General features: G+C 40.2%; 1 protein-coding gene across 2 annotated transcripts in view; it reads right to left on the bottom strand.

Moving 5' to 3' along the window:
• TMEM241 (transmembrane protein 241) overlaps nucleotides 1-19,997 on the bottom strand; it is a 56,340-nt gene extending 36,343 nt beyond the window's left edge. Inside the window, exons 1-9 of one of the 2 annotated variants that reach the window (XM_040085798.2) lie at nucleotides 19,857-19,997; nucleotides 16,300-16,346; nucleotides 14,482-14,559; nucleotides 10,122-10,203; nucleotides 6,840-6,917; nucleotides 5,437-5,462; nucleotides 3,702-3,753; nucleotides 2,480-2,528; nucleotides 405-450 (exon numbers count right to left, since the gene is read on the bottom strand). In XM_040085798.2, the coding sequence (XP_039941732.1) occupies nucleotides 405-450; nucleotides 2,480-2,528; nucleotides 3,702-3,753; nucleotides 5,437-5,462; nucleotides 6,840-6,917; nucleotides 10,122-10,203; nucleotides 14,482-14,559; nucleotides 16,300-16,346; nucleotides 19,857-19,928 (530 nt within the window). In that variant the 5' untranslated portion in view covers nucleotides 19,929-19,997. The remainder of the gene's footprint in view (nucleotides 1-404; nucleotides 451-2,479; nucleotides 2,529-3,701; nucleotides 3,754-5,436; nucleotides 5,463-6,839; nucleotides 6,918-10,121; nucleotides 10,204-14,481; nucleotides 14,560-16,299; nucleotides 16,347-19,856) is intronic. The other variant, XM_040085806.2, reaches the window with a different exon arrangement.
• Between the last annotated feature and the right edge of the window lie 3,755 nt (nucleotides 19,998-23,752).

The raw sequence follows: 23,752 nt of genomic DNA, 5'->3' as shown, positions 1-23,752 counted from the left end.
GTGTTTAAGGTACCCAGTCATTCCCATCCTGTGGTAAGTCACCAGCTGCTTAACACTTTTGAGACTGTGTCACAAAGGGAGATACTGACAGATTCAAACCATGCAGCTTTCCACTTGAACACAGACTAACATTTCCTCTTAACACCTGTGCCAGTAATTAGGGGATCTTTTTCTGGGGCTGAGTCATCACCCTTGGATAATACACTGTTTAAAATTAATTCAATGTTCCAGTTAGCAGCATAGCTATCAATAACCACATGCTGTTGTTACCAACAATAAATAAGGCTAGTCTTGCAAGACAGGTCATTAATGATTAACCAGGAGTGGCCCATCTCCCGCTGATCATGCAGAGCTCCCTGCATCACAGTCATCTCTCTTTATAAAAGAATAAGAAAACACACTACCTTAAAGATCCAGGTTTCCACAACTTGTGAAACACTTTGTAAGCCCCTGTAATTGAAATGACATGTGTAATTGCCATCTCATGCAGTCATTCTGACAAACAACAGTTTGTTTGACCGTGGTACTAGCAGATATGGAACCCCTCTGAATTACAGTTTAACAACACAGCACAAAGGAGCCCTAAACCATGAGTAAAATGAACCTATTGCTTCAAATTATTGGTTTTCAAAGTGTTATCAGCTCTGAGCACAATTGTGCTTTGTGGTTCTGCTAGTCCTTCTGAGGACATCTAGTTCACAGCAACAACAAAGGATTGAAGGGGGGGGGGGGGGGGCAGGTGTGTGTGTGTGTGGTTTTGTGTGTAGATACATCCAGAGAAGTGCCACAGAACGGGTTCTTCAGCCCAAACCATTTTGGGGTTAAGTTCTATGATGTATATGTTCATCTACACAGAGCTGTTGGCTCTGACCCATCCTTCTTATTCAAAGTTCTCTCAGCTCTAGGGTCTCCAGGTCCTTTACATTCTTGACCCACCCATCAATCTCTTGTTAGCTTCCATTTCTGTCTTGGATAAAGATTTGAGCACTCAAGGAAGAAATGACAGCTTCAGGCTCTATTTTTTCAGACCCTTTCTTCAAGGTTTTGGGGTAATATTTTTGATTCACAGGGAAAATCAGGATATGAAAAGTAAATCCAGCAGAACACTGTGAAACAGATGTCCTAAATTCTGCCTCCATTAGTCAAGCTGAAGGGTAGAACACACATCCTTTCTGTAATGCTCTGTCTTGACTTACTATACAGTAAGTTAGTTCATCTGTTTGCCCTTTCTTGTAGCACCTTCATTTCAGTTGATAGGAAGTCTAATTACACAAATAACTCCTGAGAGTTGTTGAATAGCCATATCAACAACTCTCAAAACCAAGAGAAATGGAAGGCAGCTATATTTTGAGCATAAACATTATGTTGGCACTTCCTACACATTTCAAATGCACAGAAGAAGCATTCTGAAGGCTCTCTATGCAATTTTCTACCTCCGTGACTAAGCACTGCTTTACAAATAAGACCCCTTGGCTTTGAGAAAGCAAGACCACCACTCATCACAGCAAACAAGAATTTGAAGTGAAAAATCCATAGCTTTTACTTTTATAACAATGAGCAAATGTTTACCATATAATATTTCTCAAAAAAAAAAAAAAAAAACCACCCTAAAATTATTTCTTATTTGTACATTAACAACATTTCAGATGGGGATCTCTAGCCCTCCCTAGACAGGAATACATATAAAGACATTACCTCTGCCCTGTAGATTTTACATTATGAATAGAAGAAATAAAGAAGGAATCATCCCTAATCTACAGACAAGACAATATATGAATGAGTCACTCACTCAGTATATAGGACAGATAGGAATCAAATATAAGTCCCTTATTATCCAACAAAAGGCAAAAATTTAGTTAAGTATTACTGCTCTCAGATTTTCTGTGTCTGACTGTCTAGCTTTTCAGGGAACAACTACAGTTTATCCAAATCAATGTTTGTTCTGAAAAAAAAAAGACAAAAGAAAACCTTATAGGTTATGCAACTCATAGTTAAATTTTTTTAAAAATTCATATGATTGCCTAAAAATCCCCAACATTTCAACATCCTTCCTCTGGGACCATAGCCCATGATATTTTAGTACATTTTTGTCAGTTTTAAAATAAAATCTGCCTGTGCAACAAAGCTCCAAGTACAAGTTATTGTTTGGGTTTTTTTTCATGTTTCTTCTCCCCTCAGAAAGAAGTTTCTCTCAGTAGGCAACCATCAAAAAAAATCCCCGGAAAATTTAGTGCTGATTAAAATTGCATGTGCATTTTCTCATCCACTGTTAACAGACTGCAATATGCAGTTTGTTCTGTTGTTGTTTTCAACATAAAAGCTATAAAAAGAATGCACTCTCCTATATTTACTGATCTTCATTCTTTCCAAGTGTTTCTTATGTATAGAGTCTCAAATATCAGTAACTTCTTAATAGTGCTGGTTTCTCCAACACATTCACTCTTCCTAATTATTTTTCTGGAAGAAAAAAATTACTTACCAACACAGATCAAGTGAATTAGAGCCCATAAATATCCGTTTGGATCAAACTGTAATAAAGAACGTCTACATAAATAAAAGCACGATCGTGTAAACATACATATTGCAATTTCCCTGCAGTTAGCTTTGCAGAGCAAGTACAGCGAGTGGGAGTTGTGCTGCAAAGAAAGGGAAAATGACTAAAGAGGACAAGAAAGACTGAAATTCATCTTCTCACACTTAGAAATCTGGCATATGCCAATTACACAGGCTCTCAGCTTGCCTCAGCAAAGATAATTTCTATTTCCTTCAATGTTCTATTTCCTTCCTTCCTTCCTTCCTTCTATTTCCTCCTGATGTACAAGTTGTGTACATCAATTTAAACAGTCTGAGCATATGGACCCCAGCCTATTTAGTCTTGTAATGGCAATCAGGGACAGGCAAGACAGGCAGAGGACCATCACAAAGATTTTTGTCTTGTCTCCTGTCCCCACTGAGCCTCTGCAGATGCTAAGTCTCTCCCCAAGGCTCCAACTAAACAGAGTATCCAAGAGGGCTTCAAATGGATATTTGTCTGAGCAAAGTAGGCCCTCTTCACAATCAGTAGGGAAAACCAAACATTTTGCAGAGGAGTTCACCTGGCATATTTTAGATGTCTGCGGTCAGGTGAGATGAATTATGCACCAGGAGATCCTGCTCTGCACCATGGACTATGAGAGCTAGGGCAGGTGCAACATTTCCAAAAGCCACATTGGATCAGATGTGTCCAGACAAGTTCCAGACTCATCTGACTTCAGAGGTATTTAAATCAAAGAAGCAGCTTTCCTAAATCTCCAAAAGAGAATCTCCAATGAACAGATCTTTGCTGGATGGGGCAGTCCCTGGTGATACTTCCTTTCTTTCTCAGGTGTACAGTGAATACAAAACTATTTCAGGAACTTCCTGAAAGTACACACAATTAATTCAAACCTAAGTGATTTGCTGTAAGCCTTATTAAGAAATAAAATTTTGGTTTCCCCAGCCACCTCCTTCACCAAGTAGCCGTATGTCCACCCTGTTCAGAGGTTTTACCATGATGCAAACACAGTAAACCCAGCAAGACTATAACAAAGCAACAGGAAACATTTACAACTGCCTTGCAGGAATCCTGCTCAAGCTTACCAGTAAAAGCTGCATCCCTCATATGCTAACAAGATGTCAAGCATCAAGGCATAGCTAGAGCTGCTTTGCAAAGCAGAGCTCACCTGTGTGTCACACAAAGGAAGGCATACTGCTGCTGCCAGGAGGAACAGCACACTGTGGAGAAAAGAAAAAAAAAACCAATCCCACAAAACCAAAAGCTTTCAACTTGCATTTGTACTCTCAGCAAAATAGAGGCAATTCCAGACAATTTTTCACTGACATTTCACTTGTTTAGTTTTGTTATTCCATATTTTAAGAGTAATTTCTGCCATCAAAATTTTTACATCTTGCATTTTTCACAATTTGTACACAGCAAAGTTTTATGAGACGAGAAGCAGCACCTCAGAAGTGATAAAAAAAACTTCTTTGGTAGAGAATATTTTTTATTTCATTAGTCATCTGGCTTCCCTGTGTTTTCTCAGAAAGGCAAAATTAGCCAATTTCTGGCTGAATGGCTACCAAAAACTTATTTCATTAAGATGAATTTCATTTTACAAGAATTCTGGCAGATGTGACTCCATTACAAGTGACATTGTTACTTCAGGGCACAGAGCAAGGTGGAAATGACTGGTATTACACTGGAAATGTCTTAAGGACAGCATAAGTCCTCTCCTAGACCACTGACTTAGGTTAAATAAATTCTTTACCTGTGGCTGAATCAGTATTTCTTCAAGCTACATGGAATACAATGCTATGGAATTTCTGTGGACTGTCACTATTAATATTAACATAGACTCGGTTTTGCAGCTTCTTTTCCTACTCTCTAAGGGCATGGGAAAAGACAGAATAAAGATTATTTTAAAAATGTTATCCTTGACAATAAACCAGTGGTGAAGACAAGGCCACAGTTAGTCAGACAATGGAAACAACAGGAAGAAATTAGGAAGATAATGCCTCTAAGTACACTAAATAATAACTCAACATTATCCATTGTTAAGTATAACTAAAAGATTACAGGATGTGGAGGACAGCAAATATTCATTCTTCAAGGGGATGTGGGGGCACAGAATCGAAATTTTAATATATTACTGGTTGCCTTCTGTTTGTCCCTTTCCATCTCCTTTTTGAAGCCTAAACAACCAGGGCAAACAAGGGTTGGTACTTGTGCAGCTTAATATCACGGAATCAAGGTCGGAAGAGACCTTCATGATCATCTGTCCAACTCAACCCAGTGCCACCATCATCTCCCTAAACCACATCCTCATTTGCCACATCCAGACATCTCTTAACATTTCTAGAGATGGTGACTCCACCACTGCCCTGGGCAATTTATTCCAATGCCAAACCACTCTTGTAGTGAACTTTTTTCCTAATATTTAATCAGAACCTCCTCTGATGCAATTAAAGGCCTCTTCCTCTTGTCCCTTCACTTGAGACATGGCAGAAGAGACTGAGCCCTACCTTGCTATCAATGATTCTAGCAGAAATGGATCTCATTTACCTTTCATTTCTAAGGAAGGGAAATTTCAGCTACTTTTCTAACACAATAATTATCTTCTTTCTTACTGTTTACGATTACCTACTGGAACTTCAAAACTTCCAAACCTTTCCAAAATCATTGTTATGTGCACTGTTTTTTCATTCATTTTATTTTTGTAAGGAGAAAAAACATATCAAGCTAATCAAGCAATTGTTAAAAAAATTATTTAATTATTCCCATGTTGCAATTTAGGCTCACTGCCCTCAGGAATGTGCTTTACATTCTTCATTGTTTTGGTGTGCCATTATCTGAAGCAAATACAGACGCTGGAGCCAAAACAAGTCTGAATCTGAATCTGAGTAGTTTTAAAAGCTTACCTACAGACTTTCAGATGAGAGGTCTGCTGTAAAAAAAGAAAGTATGATTAAAATATTAAAATTTAATGATAAAACCAGTAAAACAGTGTTTTCTCCTTCCAAAAAACTGGAAAGTGATGACAGCTGATCTTACTGCATCACACATGTTAAAACTTCAATGAGCAACATTCAAAATTTGAGCACTACTTAGCAAATTTAATTTGATAAAGAAGAATTAGGATTATGGATCAGCCTACTTCACTTTGATTTACATTTTCAGATTACTTACCAGCAAATAAACCTAAAACCAGTCTTGAACTTTAGACCTGTTCCTCAAACTTGATTTGAATTATACCAAAACTGTGTAACATATGTACTCAAATATTGAGTTTTCACAGCTAGGTACTACCTCATACAAATCAGTCTTGATATAAACTCATGAAATTTTACCAACTCTTTGATATTATATTATTCCTGAGAAGCTTTCAGTTAGGCCTGTGTTTGCATTATCCCTGTCTGCAGCGCTTTTGTTTTTAAAGAGAGGAGCCTTAAGCCTGTGACATAGAAGGAAAATATGAAACACTTTGACAAAGGCACTAATCAGAGGACAATGACACAGGGACATGCCATGGTACATACTGCTATGTCCCTTAGGCATAATCTTAGTGACCTCTTCTGTTTGTTAGATGAAGTAAACACTCATTTATCTGTCTTCTATACAGAAAACAGTTATAATGAATGGAAGACGCCTTTCACAGCAAGCCAGAGGCCACTGTAGAAACAACTTTGTGATGAATGATTTCCCAGTGTTACTTCACACAGCAACTCTGTAGTCTGTTAGAAAAACATTTCAAAAAAAGCCTAAAAAGAAGGCTCCCCAACACAACTTGTGAGAAAAAAATACCCCAGCTCTTACAAAAGGGTTCAGGACTTATTCTCCTGACTTTCATCAGGGTAGAATCTCGAGCATTCAAAACAAATTCAAAAATGCACCATTCCTCCTGCATTTTATGAGACGTGACCTACCTGTAATCATACAGTACACAAGATCTGTTATACTGATTAGATGTGAGGGCATAGCCCTCGTTTCTCTCAGCTCAAACAATGAGATTTTTATGTGGGGCATGAGAGAGAGTGAATATTAATTTTCAAAGGGAAAAAACAAGTGGGACCAAGCCAGTCTTAAAAACAGAGATCAGACTGGTAATGTGTATTTGCAGTGTTTCATCAACTAAAGGGGGAAAGGAAACATCAGTATAGATACCTGTGAACAGCAAAAAGCTCTCTCTGGGTCTCATTAATGAGTAGCTATTGCACTGAGCCTAGAAAAGTACATGGCACTAATGTCTGTATTAAGAGAAATCAGGTATCTTGTTCAGGGGCAGTTCTATCACAGGATTTACCTTGACTAATAGATCAATTACCTCTTTCTGCACAAACTTCTGGAACCCGCAGGTTATGACTTCTGCTGCATTGTGCACAGTGAGGAACACCGGGATTGGCTGCCATGGAGAGAGAACAAAAATGCCCAAATCAACCCAGAGCAGTCACACACATAGGAAGGAGCATTCCTCCCAGAGACAGCTGTCTCACATATCTGTGGTTTGGGGTTTTGTCCTTGAAGCTGCAAGCCCACGCCACATCACCTAAAAGAGACTTAACCCGTTCCAGTCACTAGCATGTGGGCACAGGCATTTTAAATGCAGACCCTGCAGACCTGCTGTCTCCCACTGCTGAGAGCTCAGTTTGTTTGTACCCAGCTACCCCAGGGAGATTTGCTCCAGGTTTCTGCCTCTAGTTTTCCGTCTCTGATCCAGGATCTTCAGCCTCCACAGTAAACGGTTCTCGTTTGTTGTCCCTTCTCTGTCTGCTGGTACAGTGTGACTCCTAGCAACAGAATTGTGGGCAAGATGATTTTAGGTGATTGCTTTCAGTTAACTGCTAGGAAGAGCTGCCCATAATTAGAATAGAAATGCAATAGTTCATGCGCAAATGATGTTGAAATTATACCCACTGAAGTGTCTGGACACCATCCCAACATGAAATCATTAAGGAACAAACCCCATGATAACAATAATGAATCAAACACCCATTGCCCTGGGCAAACCCAACCAGAATTAGTGGTTCATAATACTTCCTCCAAATCAGATCCATGGTCTCTCAGACAGCTGAAACAGAAGCAATTCTCTGCTCTGATTAAGATAATCTAAAGACTAAGCCATTTTAGGAAGCAGTATTTCCCCACTCATGTAAGGTTTTTAAATCACAGTAGCAGAGAATGAATTAATTTCTCAGTGATGTCCAAACTTTTAATTATGAGGTGATATAAGCAGCAAAGATCTCTCAAATGTGACTTTGCATATTTGCTGTAATTGTCTTTTAACAGATAGCCAGATAAGCCAGATAAGTATTGCTCATTACACATTTTAACCCATAATGACAGCTGGGGTGGATCCATAGCCACAACAGTTGCACCAAAATAAGAATGAAAATCACACAAACACAAATGGCATGAAGTTGTTGCACCTGGCTTCACTGGTACTGAAAACCACTTCTCAACACTGTTGCTGGATAACTGAGAACATAAACCCAGAAATATTTAACATAAAAGTACTCTGAGCTTGACTCAGTAATAGGAAATACAAGAAATACCCATAAACAAGGAAAGTTGACAGCAGAATTTACATTCTTCCCTTTGTGAAAGCCAATTTGTTGGGTTTTTCTTTCCTCCCTTCTGCTTCTGGCTCTTCCAAATGTATTTTGGAGCCAACAATGGCTCCAGTTTGACTAGCCCAGTTAACTTTCTCCATATGTCTATTGCCTCTGATGCAAGTATTTCTTAAATTTGTGAGCGAGCTTAATGAAAAGGTTTACTGGTTGGGCAGGCAGGGTGAATAGACTTTGCAAAAATCCCCCCTCATGGCTCTGCACACTTTTTTTAATCATCAGTCCAGAGCTACGCAGTCCTCCTCCAGTTCTAGCCCTGAATCCTTGGTCTGGGGTGATTGCCAGCATCTCTAGGAAGAGGCACAAACAGAGATTAAAGCTGTAGCTTTGCCAGTATACAGGAGTGTTTGAAAGTGGGTCCCCTTGGATTTGATAATAAAAGTATACATAATTTCTGCTTTAGGAATAAACCCACAATTAAAATATGTTGTTGAGATGAGCCAATTCAGCCATGAATTTGGGAGAGTCCACTTTCATTCTCACTGTGGCATAAAATTATTGTACACAAAGTTACTGTAAGTAGACCTTCTATGTAGGATTCAATTTAGCTCCACTACAAGGCAGCACATAACAATTATGGCCTAAGACTGCTTGTCCTTTTGTCTTGCCTTGTAAAATGGCCACAGAATTAGATCTCTAAATCCCCACTCATGTACAACAATTAAGAAATGCGAGATGCACATTAAGAAAGGTTTGGGATACAAACCAAAACCCTTTACAGCCCTTCTGCCACTCCAGTGCAGTTCACTCATGAATGACCAGAGCAAGAACAGGAGGTAAATATGGTCACTTTCAGGATGACAAAGAAGAAACCACACAGAGGATGTGATTCTTAACTCCTCCACCAGCCAGGTGAGCAAGCAGAAAAGATGCTGCTGCCAAGGCTTTCTTGGTGCTTACAGACAGGGCTTTCCTTAGGGGACTTTGCTTACCTTACACCAAAGAAGCCCAATGCAACTTCCTTTGACAAGGAAGCAAGAGGAAGTGAATGCAATCATGTTGAGGCAGAACTGATCAGGGAGCATGGGGTTTCTGAGCACATGCCTGTGCTTTCCCAAGATTATTTGCATCCAAGATAAGGTCCCCAGCCTTGCTTACCAGGACAGAGACCTCCTGTTCTTTTCTGCTCTGTCTCTCTACTGGGATTTTCAAGGAATCTCTATAATCAGAATCTGGTAAAAAATGTCCCTTTTGATCCTTCTTAGGGCTGAGGAGGTGAGAAGAGCAAGCTGGCTGTGGAGTTACATTAAGATGCATTGGCAGAATGCAGAAGGGAACTAGTGCAGGGTCTGGGCTTGCAGACTGCACAACAGCAGCAAAATATTGTTATTTAAAAAACAAACAAACAAACCAAAAAACCAACCAACCAACCAACCAACCAACAAAAACACCCCCACCAATATATTTTACTTTTTTTTAAGGAAGACTTTATAATTTTAGCATAAAGCATTCAAGTTTCATGGAAGGAGATTTGACATTCTGTAAACATTTAGTATATTATTGTGATGCAAATGAAACATTAAATGGGATAATCTAACTCTTTCCATAATCTCTTTCCAATTTTCTATTTTTTTTTTCAAATCCCGCGAAGAATCAAAACCTACTCATTGAAATGGTCTTCATCAGTTTCCTGGAAGGATTTCCCAGAGATCCCACAACACCATTCCTCCTTTTTGCAAAGTTAGAGCTACTGATTTCTTCAGCTTCTTCCCTACTCGTACAATCCAGACCACTGAGGATCAGTTAAACAAAACACTGAGTACTCTGGAGAGATGCTGAGTGCTTCAGACTGTCACAGGTGCCTTTTGATACTTAGTAGGATTAGATTGCTGCAATAACAATGGATCTATTATTTAAACCTCTCCTCCCTCCTTCTCCCTCAACCCAGGAACAGCATTAAATACCACGTATGAAGGGAATGTTCTTTGTTTACAAAGTAGAGGCAATAAAGAACTAACTTCTACTGGTTCATTTCTTACCAATCTAGACAGTGCCCTGGAGCCAGCATAAATAATGCCCACAAAAAGTACCGATGCAGGAAGCCAAGACAGGATTTCAGACCTGTGAAAACAATTAAAATCCCATTATTTCACCACATTCTGTTTACACACAGAAAGCAGCAGTTCCTTGCAAAGAATGTACTAATATGTATATATGTACATTAATTTCAAACATGTGGGTATTAAAGTCAGTAGCCAACTGCTCAGTATTCCTCCCATTTACTACGGAGTCCAAGCCAGAAATTATTCATTTTGTCTAATCCAAGCAAGGAACTAGCTGCAGATATATTTTCTTTGTTTTACACTTTCCCTGGCTCCTCTCCCTCGAAATCGTGTGGTTTTTTATTTTTTTCTCCCTTAGAAATAACTCCCATTGGTATTAAAGGAGAGACATTTCAACTAATTTCCTTGATGTTCTGTGAAAGGAACAAAACCTGACAAATGAAGGCATAAAATGGCTCACTTGCACAGACAGCACACATTTTCACTATGTACAAATACACTTGGACACCCACACATTCATTTCTCAGCCAGATTTACAAAGAGATTCTTCCTAAAGATCAGATTGTCTCTGTGGAAGCCTATCTCTTGGGATTTCCTAATGATATTCCTTTGACTAAGCCAAACTCCTAGAGGCAGTTTGACAACTAATGGAGGAATGAAGTCATCAGATTGATCTGATAGGTTGGTTTTTTTTTTAGCCATGGTTACTGCAGTAGGGTCAGATTACAGTTCTGAGAAGGGGCTTCAAAACTTGCAATTTTCTTATTTTTGATCTTGTTACTTAAGGGGAAAAAAGGGATCAGGTAGGTGGTAAATTTCAGAGAGAATAATGTAAGATTTTGGGCAAAGGAAGAAAGGAGTAGCCAGGAGGTAAAGGCCTGAATCAAGGGCTTCCCAGGACTGAAGACACGGCTGCCCCATGCAATGAAAGTGGAGAAAATGTTAGTGGGCAGTGCTGGTTCTCAAAACAAAACCAAACTGCTTGTCATTCCTTAGTTTGCATTACACTTCCAATTAACATAGAAGATATGAAATGCAATTATAGATACTGGTACATCATCACACTTCATGGAACACAAGAAAACAGACCACTAAACAATGAAATCAGAACAGTATGAATGAAGATAAAACATTGTAGTGGTTTATCTTCATTAAGATTAATGTAATCACAGACAAGGGAAAAACCGTAATTATCACATTTCCTCTGTTACGTGTACATAATTTTCCAAGATAAAAAACCCAGGGTCACAAAAATAATGTTTAGATCCTTTCACTGGCATAAATATTTGCTCTGGGTTTTCTTGACTAGTCACCATAAATTTTTATAAAAGCACTGTTTCTTTCGAGGTTATTGACTTTAACTGGAATTTCATCAAGACCAAGATCTAATACTGTCATACCTCATTACCAATGAATTCACATCAGACACCAACAAAAATACCCCTGCACTATTGAAACAGCAGCAGATTGAAGAAAGGGGGAGGGAAGAAAAGAAAGTAGGTCTGGGAAGATAAAAGGAACACACAATGAAAACCAAATTTCCATTTAGAACATAAAAATATCACTCTTTCATGTTCCCCACCACTAAATTGTAGGAATCCCAAATATGTCTTCATCTCCAATGCAGTTCTGTGAAGTGCAATGGAAAAGGACTTCAGATGCTTTTTCCATGGTGTAAGGGTAGAATTTCATGCTGCCAAGTGGGAATTTCAGGACTGAAAAAGAATGCACGGATGTTTGATGTAACGTGTCAGCAACAACAATCTGTCTCCTATGTAAACCAATTAGCAGCTTCTCATGTTGGCAATACAGTGATGTAGATGCAAAACAGGAAAAGAACTGATGAGTTTGTGGTTGTTGTAGGGCTAAATCCAAATCCCACGATAGGCAATGGGTAGGATCCCCCAAACAACACTTAAAGAAAGCCTCTGAGCTGCTGCTTTAGCTGTAGGTGAAATGCAGTACTACAAGAAATGCCAATCAGAACACATCAGACTTATGTGCCTACAAGGGTTAGGCAGAAGCTGGGCAGCAGACTGGAAGCATTATGCAGATGTTGCATGTTCCTCTCTGCTCCACAGAGCCCTTGTTTTGGATAAAAGCTTTGCAGGCAGTCAACATTTGCTGCTTCGAAGCAATGATGGAAAGTCCCTTACAGTACGTCCTGGGGGGAAGCAGAGGCAAAGCAGGTTATCCACAAAACCCGAGTGAGATTACCATAAGTAATACATCCTTTATAGAGAGGTTAGTATTCTGGACTTTAGAAAAAGAGCAATGATCTCTACATAATAATTTAATTCTGCTGAGACACTTTGGGATAACCTGAACTGCCTTAAAAAGTATATGAGATCAGTCCACGTGACAGACAAATGGAGACTTTGTGGACATAAACAAACAAGTGGATAGCAGTTTATTATTTGAAGCACGAGGAGACTGAAGACTGGCTATGACACTCCTAAGTATCCTACACATAGACAAAACCCTCCCCTCAAACCAACAGAGAGATATTTTGTAAGGGGGGATAGAAACATCCATATGCCAGTGGTAGCATTAAAATCACATTTGCACATTATGCTTGTTTGTTTGCTGGTGAGTTTTTGGTTGGTAGTGCTTTGGAGGTTTAGAGGGTTTCCATGTTCCGGTTTTCAGGCTGTTTTTTTGTTTTGGCTTTGATTTGATTTTTTTTTTTTAAGACAGGAGATGAGTTACAAATCCACCTCTGCAAAGCATTAAAGCATGTGCCTAATCCTTATGAAGAAAGGCAGGTTTAAACTCATGCTTAAATAGCTGGATGAATTATAGCCAAAGTATGTCAATTAATTCTGGTTGTTCCATTCAATCTAATCTAGAGCAGGTATTCTGTATTAACTAAGCTAATGAAGAGTTTTCTCAAGAGGGATTTCAACCCCTTTCCCTACAGTGTGCTGACATCTAGTGGCCTCAAGTCCCCAGGGTCAAAAGATGAACTAATTTTTCATCCCAGCCTTTCTTAGATAAAAACAATCTCAAAAACCACATCAGCAAGTGGTTCTTGTCCTCTATTTTCTTTAATGTGTTCCCAGGTTTGGAAAAGATGAAAGTATCTTTTCCAAGCTGGGAAAAAAAGATTCAACTTCTTCAATTTCATGATTTGAAGCCGAAGTAATCACTAGTGATGAAAAGCTGAACTATAAGAGGACATTACTGATGGCTGAACTCTTCTAGACTGTTTTGTGAAGAAAAAATCTGCATGAAAAATATAAATTTGATAATAATATATATCTGTATCAGCAGCTGCCAGTAAAGCAAGGTTTGGACCCTAATCCTGTCTCTGCCAAAGTCACTGACAACTTTTATGATATCCTCAGTTTATTGCAGCTATAAAATAGGAAACTGAATTCTGTTTTCATTTATGACCTCACTTATATTTCCGTGGTGATGTAATCACTTTTATGGACATGAAAACAGAACACAGCTTGGTTTTTTTTGACATAGTCACAGGATTTCTTTCGAAGGGAGGAGATTCAATTTTTCAAGCCAGCTCTTTGAATCTCAAACAGAAAGTTCATCAGTCATCACTTGCCAATAGAGAATCACTGAGAAAAAGTTACATTAGAAGGAATGTCTGGCAGTCATTTAGTCCAAATTCTCCCAGCCTCAGAGTCACGTCACATTTCTCAGGTCATTGCCCAGGAAGGTTTTTAGTATCTCCTGAGATGAAGATGAAATGAAACCATGTTGCACAATAAAAAAGATGCTGCATTCCATACTACAGAATGGATCCACCTGGGCAGAGTACAGCATGACAACTCTTCTGAGTTGTGATGTCACACTCATAACGTTATGATCTTTGTCTACAAAGCACCATTCAATTTGGAGTTTTATGGTTAACATCAGTCAGGAAAAGGCAAATGAGCCCCATTTATGAACACAGCTTCAGAAAAAGGCAGATCACATTTGTAGGCTTCATAGCCCTGAGGGTTTTGTGGAAGGTTGTGTCAATGCTCTTAACTAACATTACCAAGGTTTCTCTTACAATACTCAGAAACAATCCAGGGAATGGATATGGACAGATGTTTGGATAAGACATCCTTATTGTTTTCACTAAGGGCTTTTTGTTGTCCTACCAAAGTTAAATTAAATTCACTTTATTTTAGTAGTCAGTTTAGGTGTGCGTCATTAAATACCCATTTAACTAAAATGTGAATTCTCTTTGACATCTGTGAAGCAGAACACCCACACCCCCCCACACATCAAACTCTATTTTAGCTAGTTAATAACATCTATGACCAAGTTAACTATGTTGTAATCCATCTACAGAAAACAAGTGTTTGGCAGTACCTTGAACCTACAGTACCTTGAACACAAGTTTAACTCCACCCAGCCCAGCTTCCAGGAGATGTGAAGCAGAAGTCCACCCACCAATGTTTGCCACCTGAAATAGAATGACACTAGGAAATAATATGTGCAGATAATTTAGAATAAGTATCAAGTAATGCACACTGATTTCTTTTGCACTTTAAAATAAGTTATCAGCTTTCTTCTTCCTTAAGCTAGTGGTTTTCAGAGAGGTGTTCCATGTTTCTTGGGTGAAAATCCTTGAACATCTAGCACAGTTCAAACAGAGATATTGGATTACAGTGTTAAATGACATTAACATCCATAACAGGTATAGAAGTGGGCTTATTTATTATTCCCATTATTGCAATGAATTTAAGCAATTTAAAACCTTTCTCACACATACACAAATAAACAAATATTCTCTCTATGCAGTACTCATACAGTTGGACACTGTCAGAGAAAAGTGATCTCATTTTCCACATGGATGTGGAATGGATTCAATGCCACTATCACTGCTCACTTCACTTTTTTTTGGATGAAGAGCATATGAGATCTTAAAAGCCAGTTTCCTTGACTTCTGCTGCAGGTTTGACTATGCTCTACCCAAGCCAGTGGTGAAATCCCATCAGCTTTATTGTGAAGAACTTCCTCTTGTCTCAGGTTTTAAGGACAGAAATTTGTGATTGTTTCAGATGCTTAGGACTATGCAATTTTGTCTTAGATGATACAGGGAACAAAACCAAGGACAATGAACAGTAACAGCATGAACTGAGAATTACATTCTTTTCCTCTTTGCTCATCCATCAAAGGTCTAAATGAAAGTGCATCTGAGCCACTTAAAAAAATTTCAAGGAAAGGTCACTTTTAAAAGCCAGAACTCCTGGAAAAATATTAAGATGCTGAAATGCATTTCCAAATAATAGAAAAAGAAAATAACTGTGGTAACACAGATGACATAAGGCAGTTGTTTGTCATTGAAATATGCTTTTCTGTTGATTTACATCTATTTTACACAAATTACTCAAACTCTTCTTCCCATACGATAAAAGCCTTGTGCAAGAGACAGTCTCTCGGTGTGTGCCAAAACTGAAGAAAGCATTCACTGCATATCTAATTGAGCTGAATACATTCAAAGTAAGTGGAGATTCCCAAGGCAATTATTCCTAGAGCTGATTGCAGTCTTGAGACTGCAAGTCAGACAAAAATGTAAGCCATGCTAAGCAGCAGAAAAGGAGTAAAGATATCCAGTGTCTGCAGGTATTAACAGTCTCAAAAATGGGGGAAGTCTTGGCTCTAAGAGGCCAGATTTTCACTAAATGTCTCATCAACAGCATTGATGGTATATATGGACACTTACCAAACCATTAAATTTCTCATTACAGTCATTAAGATATATGATAGTGACTTGTGATGCAGACTTACAACCAAGGCTAAGCATGAAAAGAAGCAACATGGTATTTGTGAATGCCTAAAGATGGGTTTAAGATTGGTTTTCTAGCACAGCAAAAGAATTCACCTTAACTACACATATTCCACATTTTCCTCTCTTCCAGAGAAGAGAGGTTGTACTGTAATTGTTACTTTTCTATGCTGAAGCTTAGGACTTTAAGGAAAATGTGAAATTATGGACTCTATATATCTCAATTACATCACTTCTATGATGTTTGAAAATTAATAAAGACACATTAAATGAATGCTTTATTAAGGCTTCATGAAGCATGTTCTTTAGACAGCAAAAGCCAGTTAGGACAAGAGGCAGTAAAGCTAGCTTCAGCATGGAACAGCAAGATGTTAAAGTCACTTTTCAAACAACAATTCTTAAAACCATACTTACCCTTGAAAAAGGGTAGGGTAGGTAAATTGCAGGACAGACAGGACATACTGTAAAACAAATAGCAAATTTATGGACATCAAACACTTACAGTTTATAATATTAACAAACAATCACAAGTAACAAAACATACACAAAAACTTTTCTTTTTGTTTTAGTTAGGTAGAAAAGACAAAAAAAAAAAAAAAGTTTAGTAATTTTGCTTGTTGTGGTGTATTTCCTCCCCCTTCCCTCACTGGGCTGCACTACGATCTCTGAAATGCTTGATAGGCCTCAATCTTGATGAATAGCATTTGGGCTAAATTCCACTTCCACTTATCAGAAACACTGTCAGCTCTCAGAAACTTCATGCTGTCCAACGAGCTTTGTAACAAACAGCCTTGGAGACTTATTTTTCTTGCCTGTATAACAACCCAAGTGGAACAACATTTTTGTTATTGAACTTTCAAAGACAGTTACCAACCCACATTGAGGCCAGGAATGAAAATTACTTTGTCTAAGCCCAACTCTCTTGTGACCCAATAAACAGCAGTCCTGAGTGAGACCCTTTGAGCTCTTCTGGACCACAGCAGGATGCAACCAGCAACCTCCCTCGGAGTGGGACACCTCTCAGAGCCAGGAACCCCCAAGTTTGCTACACGTGGAAAATCTCTGAAGGACGATGGTGGATCCTGGGCTGATACCATCCACTTCTCAAGACCCAACCCTTTGCTGGTGAAGAAGGACACAAGGACATCCAAAAAGAGTACTTCACTGAATCTGAGGGGAATTTTTCCTGGGTATAACTTGAACAGGTTTCTTTAGGTCTGAGTGTGTGTGAATGTGGATATGCTATAGCAAACTCATTATGAATGTTGCCCTCTTTGATTCTTGAGCATGATAGAATGATACTTTGATTAATAAGTATGATAGGCCTCTGAGTCACTGTTGTGCCTATATTAAATTCTATATGAATCATTTGTTAAATTGTTTAAATTAAGCTTTTTATTAAGAGCTGCTATGTTTAAGTGCCGTTAAAACCTTTAGACTAAACCATTGATCAAATCTGGGGTTAAGTCTGGCAAGGGGGTCCACTATGAATGCTGTGACTCAATGTGAGTGTCTTATTCTCTTTTATCCTTACCCTTTCCCATCCTTACTTCCACGTAGATAATTTTAGGTTGATTGATTTTTAGATTGATTAATTTTAGTCTGATTTTTCTCTGTCTGCTTTAACCATCTAATAATGATGTCGTAGATGTAATAATATAATAATGATGTAATGCAGTATTGATGGTAGTAGAGTGAACCTTGCCAACAAACTTTATCGTAATTTCACTTTAATATTAAATCTTTTTTTGCCCATCCATTTGCTGGTGATTCTCTGAGTAACCTAAACCACTCCTTTGTGACCCTTTCCATGCCACAACTGCTGGATGCTGCCTCAGTCACTGTGGAAGGTAATAGACACTAAAGCACAAGAGGCATGGAGTGGACACATTGAACAATGGAGAAGGCTGGCACCTGAATTACACTTTCTGAGCATAGTACATACATCACACTGAATGGAAAAGGATTAACAGGAACAAAAAGCCATAAGAACCAGTCAATTAAAATCATACCGTACCAAAGAGGAAATCTTTGGCAGAACCAAGAGCAATAATCTTAACATAATTGTCTCCTTATGACTAATGTATTTTACAGACTTAACATCCTGCTTACATCCTATTTTGTGTAAAATATTAAGTAGCCCATAAAGCCCATCAGAGACGTAATACATGGGGGTAAAAAGCAAAATCTGTGTCATTGTTGTAGCCTGCTTTGTCTGGGTCTGCATGTATGGATGGCAGTGTCTCTTCACACTAAATATGTATATATGCAAATGTGAGGCACAAATACGTGTCTTCCAAGTCTAACAACTTCCCATAATGAATTATATAAATACCACTTCTGGAAAGGAGAAGAATGATTGAAGCTTCCTCAGAGAAAATGAAAGGTACCTGCTGTTCCTTCCAGGAGCCAGCAGAAGCTGTCAAGGACAAAAGGAGAAGCTGAAAGGTTTCAGCAGAGAGAAAACTGTGCTGAGCACCTTGCAAGGTCCAGTTTTCAGGTTTGTGGGGTGTCACTATGAAGCTGGCATTGGTATACAGAGACAAGGCATGTTGATTCACAACAGGTCCTTTCATGCATACACCTGTCAGAACTGCCAAGTGCATTTTAAATCAGGACTATATACCTACATGTCTGTACCCCTGACTGCATTTGCACACCACCTGCAACAACTGAAAGGTCTATATTCTGGTTATTTTTAACTTCATTACACTAAAAGCTACATTCAAGTTTGAAAATGGAGGCCCTGTGTCAATGCCCCTATGACTTCCTCTCACGTACAGTTAAGCCAAATAAATACCCTTCCCAATCCATGATGCAACCTGGCAGCTCTTTTAGCCCCTTTTGTTTAACTACTCACTGCTCCCAGCAGTCTGTCAAATCAGGTGCATTATCTTCCCCTACAAATTTGCTTCATGTCTGGACTTCAGTCTACCTCTGGGCATCCTTAATGGCAAATGTGTCTTGGAACAGAAACCACTCGCCAATGCCTAGAAAAGATTTCACAGACTCACAGAATCATTTCCACCTCTGAAATGCTGCTTTTCTCTAATCCTCCCTCAGAATATTCATACCTTGATTGCTTCCCGGATATATTTATTTTTCTTTCAGAAATCTGCGCCAGAAATACACACTCTGACAAACAGGATAGCACAGAGCAGTTACTCTATCTCCCCCTCCCGGCGTGAAAAAACTACTTTCAAACTATGCTTAAATGATACAATTTGATTCACAATGTGGCCATCTTCAGTCTACTTCTTCTGCTTAGACACTTCAGCAATCTAATAAGAGATTGCAACGCAGTGGAAAACAAAATTCTTGTCCTTAATTCTTAGTTAATTAAGTTGTCAAAGAAACAAAGTTGCCATAAAAGTTAATATTTGCTTCGATACTAAAATTATACTTTGAATATGTCACATTTTCCCGTTGGATAGTTGACATCGTTGTTCCAGTTAACAGATCTTCTTTTGGGAATTAGCGCAGTTGACAAATACCCAATAATAAAATATATACAGCATCAGCGATACTTTCAGTGCAGCATAACTTCTGGGTCTCTAACACTTCATTCATTGGAATGACGTGATGTCGACCTCCTTGCTCCCCTAAACAGGATAACAACAGAACTCATCTGTCGTGGAGAGGTGAAGATGTCACACACTGAGCAAAACCGAACGGGCACCCTATCCGCGCTTTCTGCGGCACACTGGGATGGGCGGCGGGCTGGAGTGCCACGGGCTGGTTCACTCCTGGGGTACTGCCGTCCGGGAAGGTCCGGCTCTGGTCCTCCGGCTCTGTCCGAGCAGGGCAGGGAAAGCAGAGGGCACCGTCTCTGCTCTTTCTCCTCCTCCTGCTCCTGGATCCCGGCACTTCCCTCGCCCCCCGCAGCTGCGGTCCGGCAGCCAGCGCCCCCGCACCTCCCCGCGCCCCGCCCGGCCCGTCCGGGACCGGGGCGGCCCCGCGCCCGCCCTCACCTTGTTGGTGAAGCTGGAGGCCAGGTAGAAGAGGCAGAAGGCGAGGCCGCCCGCCGGCCTCTTCAAATACATCGGTCAGCGCGGAGCGCGGCGCGGCGGGCGGCGGCCATCGGCCCTGGCAGGGACACGTCGCCTCAGCGGCGCCGCCTCTGCGGGGCCGCTGCTGCCGCCCGGCGGCCGAGCCGGGCCCGGGGCGGCCGGAGAGGCCGGAGAGGCCGGAGAGGCCGGCAGCGCCGCGGCCCGGGCGGCAGCGGCCCAACCGCGTCCGGCGGGGGAGAGAGGACATTGTCCCATCTCCTCTGCCCTTGTGAGACCCCAGCTGGAGCGCTGCGTCCAGCTCCGAGACACTCGGCACGGGAAAGACCTGTTGAAGCAAGTCAAGAGGAGGCACGCAAGGATCACCGGCGGGCTGGAGAACCTCTCCTGTGACGACGGGCTGAAAGAGCTCGGGGTGTTCAGCCCGGAGAAGAGAACGCTCTGCAGGGACCTTACATCAGCCTTTTAGTACCTGAAGGGGACCCGCAAGAAAGCTGCAAAGGGACTTTTTACATGGTTACGTAGTGGTAGGGGAAATAGCTTTAAAATGGAAGAGGGCCGATTTAGACTAAATGTAAGGAAGACATTTTTTACAGTGCAGGTGGTGAGACGCTGGAACAGGTGGTGGATACACCGTCCCTAGAAGTGCTCAAGGCCAGACTGGACGGGGCTCAGAGCAACCCGATCTAGTTGAAGATGTTTAGCAGGATGCTCTGCCCTGGAATGTGGTCAAGCAACACGGACAATGCCCTACTTAACAAGGCTGTTAGTCCAGTGGTGGATTGAGAGAAGGCATCAAGCTGGTTTTGGTGTCGAATGATGGTAACACCAGTCTGACACATCAACCCCAAATTTACATCCTGACGGTGAGATAAAGATTTGACAGACAAGCTGCTAAGCTGACCTGGATATAAATGACTGGCAGTCAATCACTTTACACTGTAAAAGTCCAGTCCATTTTCATATGGGTTCTTCTAACACATCCCTTCTTGGAGTGTGTATGAAGCGTCCTCCTTTGGGTGGGGACACCCATCAAAGTTAGTTCTTAAGGCTGAGTGAGTGAGTGAGATTTTGCCCATGGTCATTGGTATGGCTGAGTAACATCAATCTCTGCTTTATTAACTATTTCTTTTTGTTAGCTTTAATAGAATTGTTTTAATATAGTTGCTTTGATAGAGTGCACTGTACTATCCTATCCTAGTAGTTCTATCTTCCATAGTGTGGAGTAAATAATTCTGATTAAGAGGTTTTTGTCTAATTAACTTATTATAGTGAATCATTCTTTTTTATATAAATAGATCTGGTTTGCCATCATTTATCCTACAGGACAAAGTTGTACAAAAGGTTCAATCACACCTCTATAATTTCTTAAACTTAAACAACTGAGAGTCTGAGGCTAAGATTGGACCCAGCTGCACCTTGGCTCCTCTCTGAGAGGGAATTCAAGAAAGCAAGGGTGTCCTTCCTGCACTTCATGGCTCTGTGGGAGGGCTTCTCCAATAAACTTTGTCTGAAGCTCCCACTCGTACACGTGACAAGAAATCCCGGCTTGTTGCAGGGGGCTGGACTACATGGCTAACTTTAAAGGCCCCTTCCAACGAACTATTCTACGATCCTGGGGTTCACTGTTGACATGTGAACTATAAATATCCCAGGCAGGTGAGAAGCAGTGAAAGACACGCCCTGTCAGGTCATGGTTACTGGGTGATCTTTTATTACGGCCTAGGTTAGCCTTGTTTTTCTCAGTCCTGGTATTAGTGAGGCCCTACCTTTGCAGTTCTTACCTTGACTTTGCTCAACACAAAGTACAGGGCCCTCTTTGTATATGTACACCCTCTTTTTAGAGGACAGAGCAAAGCAGCATAAATAAGGATCCTTATTATGACCATGGCTTAAACTAGGGAGGGAGGCACTAAGTGATCAAATCCAGGCCATAAAATGAGCCTGTCTAACCTGCTATGTTTAGCCTCAAAAGACAAGGTCAACAGAGTGCAACAGCTGAAAAGCTGACCTGCACCAAGATAAATTCAAGTATTTTGGTGCATCAGACGTGATCCTATCTGGTTTGTAAAGCAGTGGTCCAGCACAGACACCCATTTCCAGAGCTGAAATGTCTGGTCTATCCAGGCTCACAGGATCACTGTAATGGATGTGTTAAAGATGGCAGGTAAGTGGTACAGCATTTCCACTTTGCAAAACACCTGTTTGTATACAAATGTCAAATGCGGTTTTGGCAAACAAAGGCACACTTTGTATTGTGCCACAAATTTAGCCTGTAAAGCTTTTAAAAAAGAGCAAGTAAAGTTTATGGATATCTACAAAGACTAACTTAAGCATACAGTAAGAGTACTTTTGACTTTTTATTACAGTGGGATATCATTTTCATGCAAAATATTACAGTTATATCTCTGAGCTTTTTGCAGTATTTCTTAGTACAAGTGGGAGAGTTGGGCAAAGATGATATATTTTCTTACAGTCAAATACAGAGGTAGGTTTGAATTCTTGTAGACTACTTACACAGAGGGATTAAGAATGAAGATATAAATTTCTGCTAATGTTTATCAGGACTGGTTTGAATTACATACAAAGTAGTCACTATGGAACTTTGCAATTATTTTGATAATATGAAAGGAAGTTTCTGCTCTGTCTAGATTTTTAACAATTTTTATTGGGAGGTATGAATGTGTTGCAAATAATTTTGCTTACACATCATTTCACAGAACATTTCTTCTTAACACAATTCAGTTCAGAGCTTGATCCATATATATAAGAGGTCATGGGATCAAGGCCTAATTGGGAAATATTTAAGAGACTAAAATAGAAGACTTATTTTTGAAAATTAAAAACTTAATAACAAGACATAGGAATATTTAGTCACTGTTCATGTCTTTCTGAATCAAAACCTACCAAAACCCATTTTCTTAATCAGTGCTTGTACAGCTGTGCAAGAAAAATGATTTTTCCCAGGGCAGCAGGACATTGCTTTGATATTCTGCTCATATATAAAACTGTTAATTTTAGACAAAGATAGAAGGGAGCATGGCAGTAATCTTCATACCCCAAAAGGCAGCTGCAAAGGGAAAGAAATCATCTCTTTTGACCAGGGCTAAGTGCAGAGAGGGTAAGAAACATGGTGGTACTGCATCACCAGAAAAAAACATGCTTGCCAGCATTTGGCAGTGCTGTGGTAACCATTGAATTTGATGATCTTAAATGTCTTTTACAACCTAAATGATTCTATGACCTATAGTGCCTTCGTGGCAAAAGCCTGTGTCATGTCTGCAGGTTGTGTTACAATCTGGGTCCCTACCCTCTTCCAAACGGTTTGTCTTTTAGCTGGGAATTTTCTGGGGTAATGAACTCTGGAACAGTCTTAGGAGATTGTAATGTGTACGCCATTGCAGGTTGCTAAGGACAAGTAAGAGGAACTTTGGCCGACTAAGCTGATTCTTGCATGGCTGAGAATTGATATGAATGGCCTTTATTGGGCCTGCCTGGCAGTACGGGCTTTGCTAGACGTAAACAGGGAACTTATATCTAGCAAAGCCCGTACTGCCAGGCAGGCTCAATACCTACTTACACCATCCCCCAGCAGGCTGGGGGATGCCACAGAGGCTACACAATCCCTTACCACTTCTGCCCTTGCAGCCACCCAGCTTTCCTGAGCTGGTTTTCAGATTATCAACAGTGACTGTGATGGTGCATTTGTCTGACTGCAGACAGATACCTTCAGCAGCTGGTGATGAGCCAGGACAGGAGATTTCTTAGGCATCGCTTCCTTCCTTTAAGGAAACTTGCCCAAGTAGACCTAATGTGTCATAGCAAAACACTATCCCGTTGCTGCAATCCTGGAAATAGGG

The sequence above is a fragment of the Hirundo rustica genome, chromosome 1 (assembly GCF_015227805.2).
Source record: "Hirundo rustica isolate bHirRus1 chromosome 1, bHirRus1.pri.v3, whole genome shotgun sequence".
NCBI classification, from domain to species: Eukaryota; Metazoa; Chordata; class Aves; order Passeriformes; family Hirundinidae; genus Hirundo; species Hirundo rustica.
The sequence above is the reverse complement of the archived record's forward strand: the minus strand, read 5'-3'. Positions and strand labels throughout refer to the sequence as shown.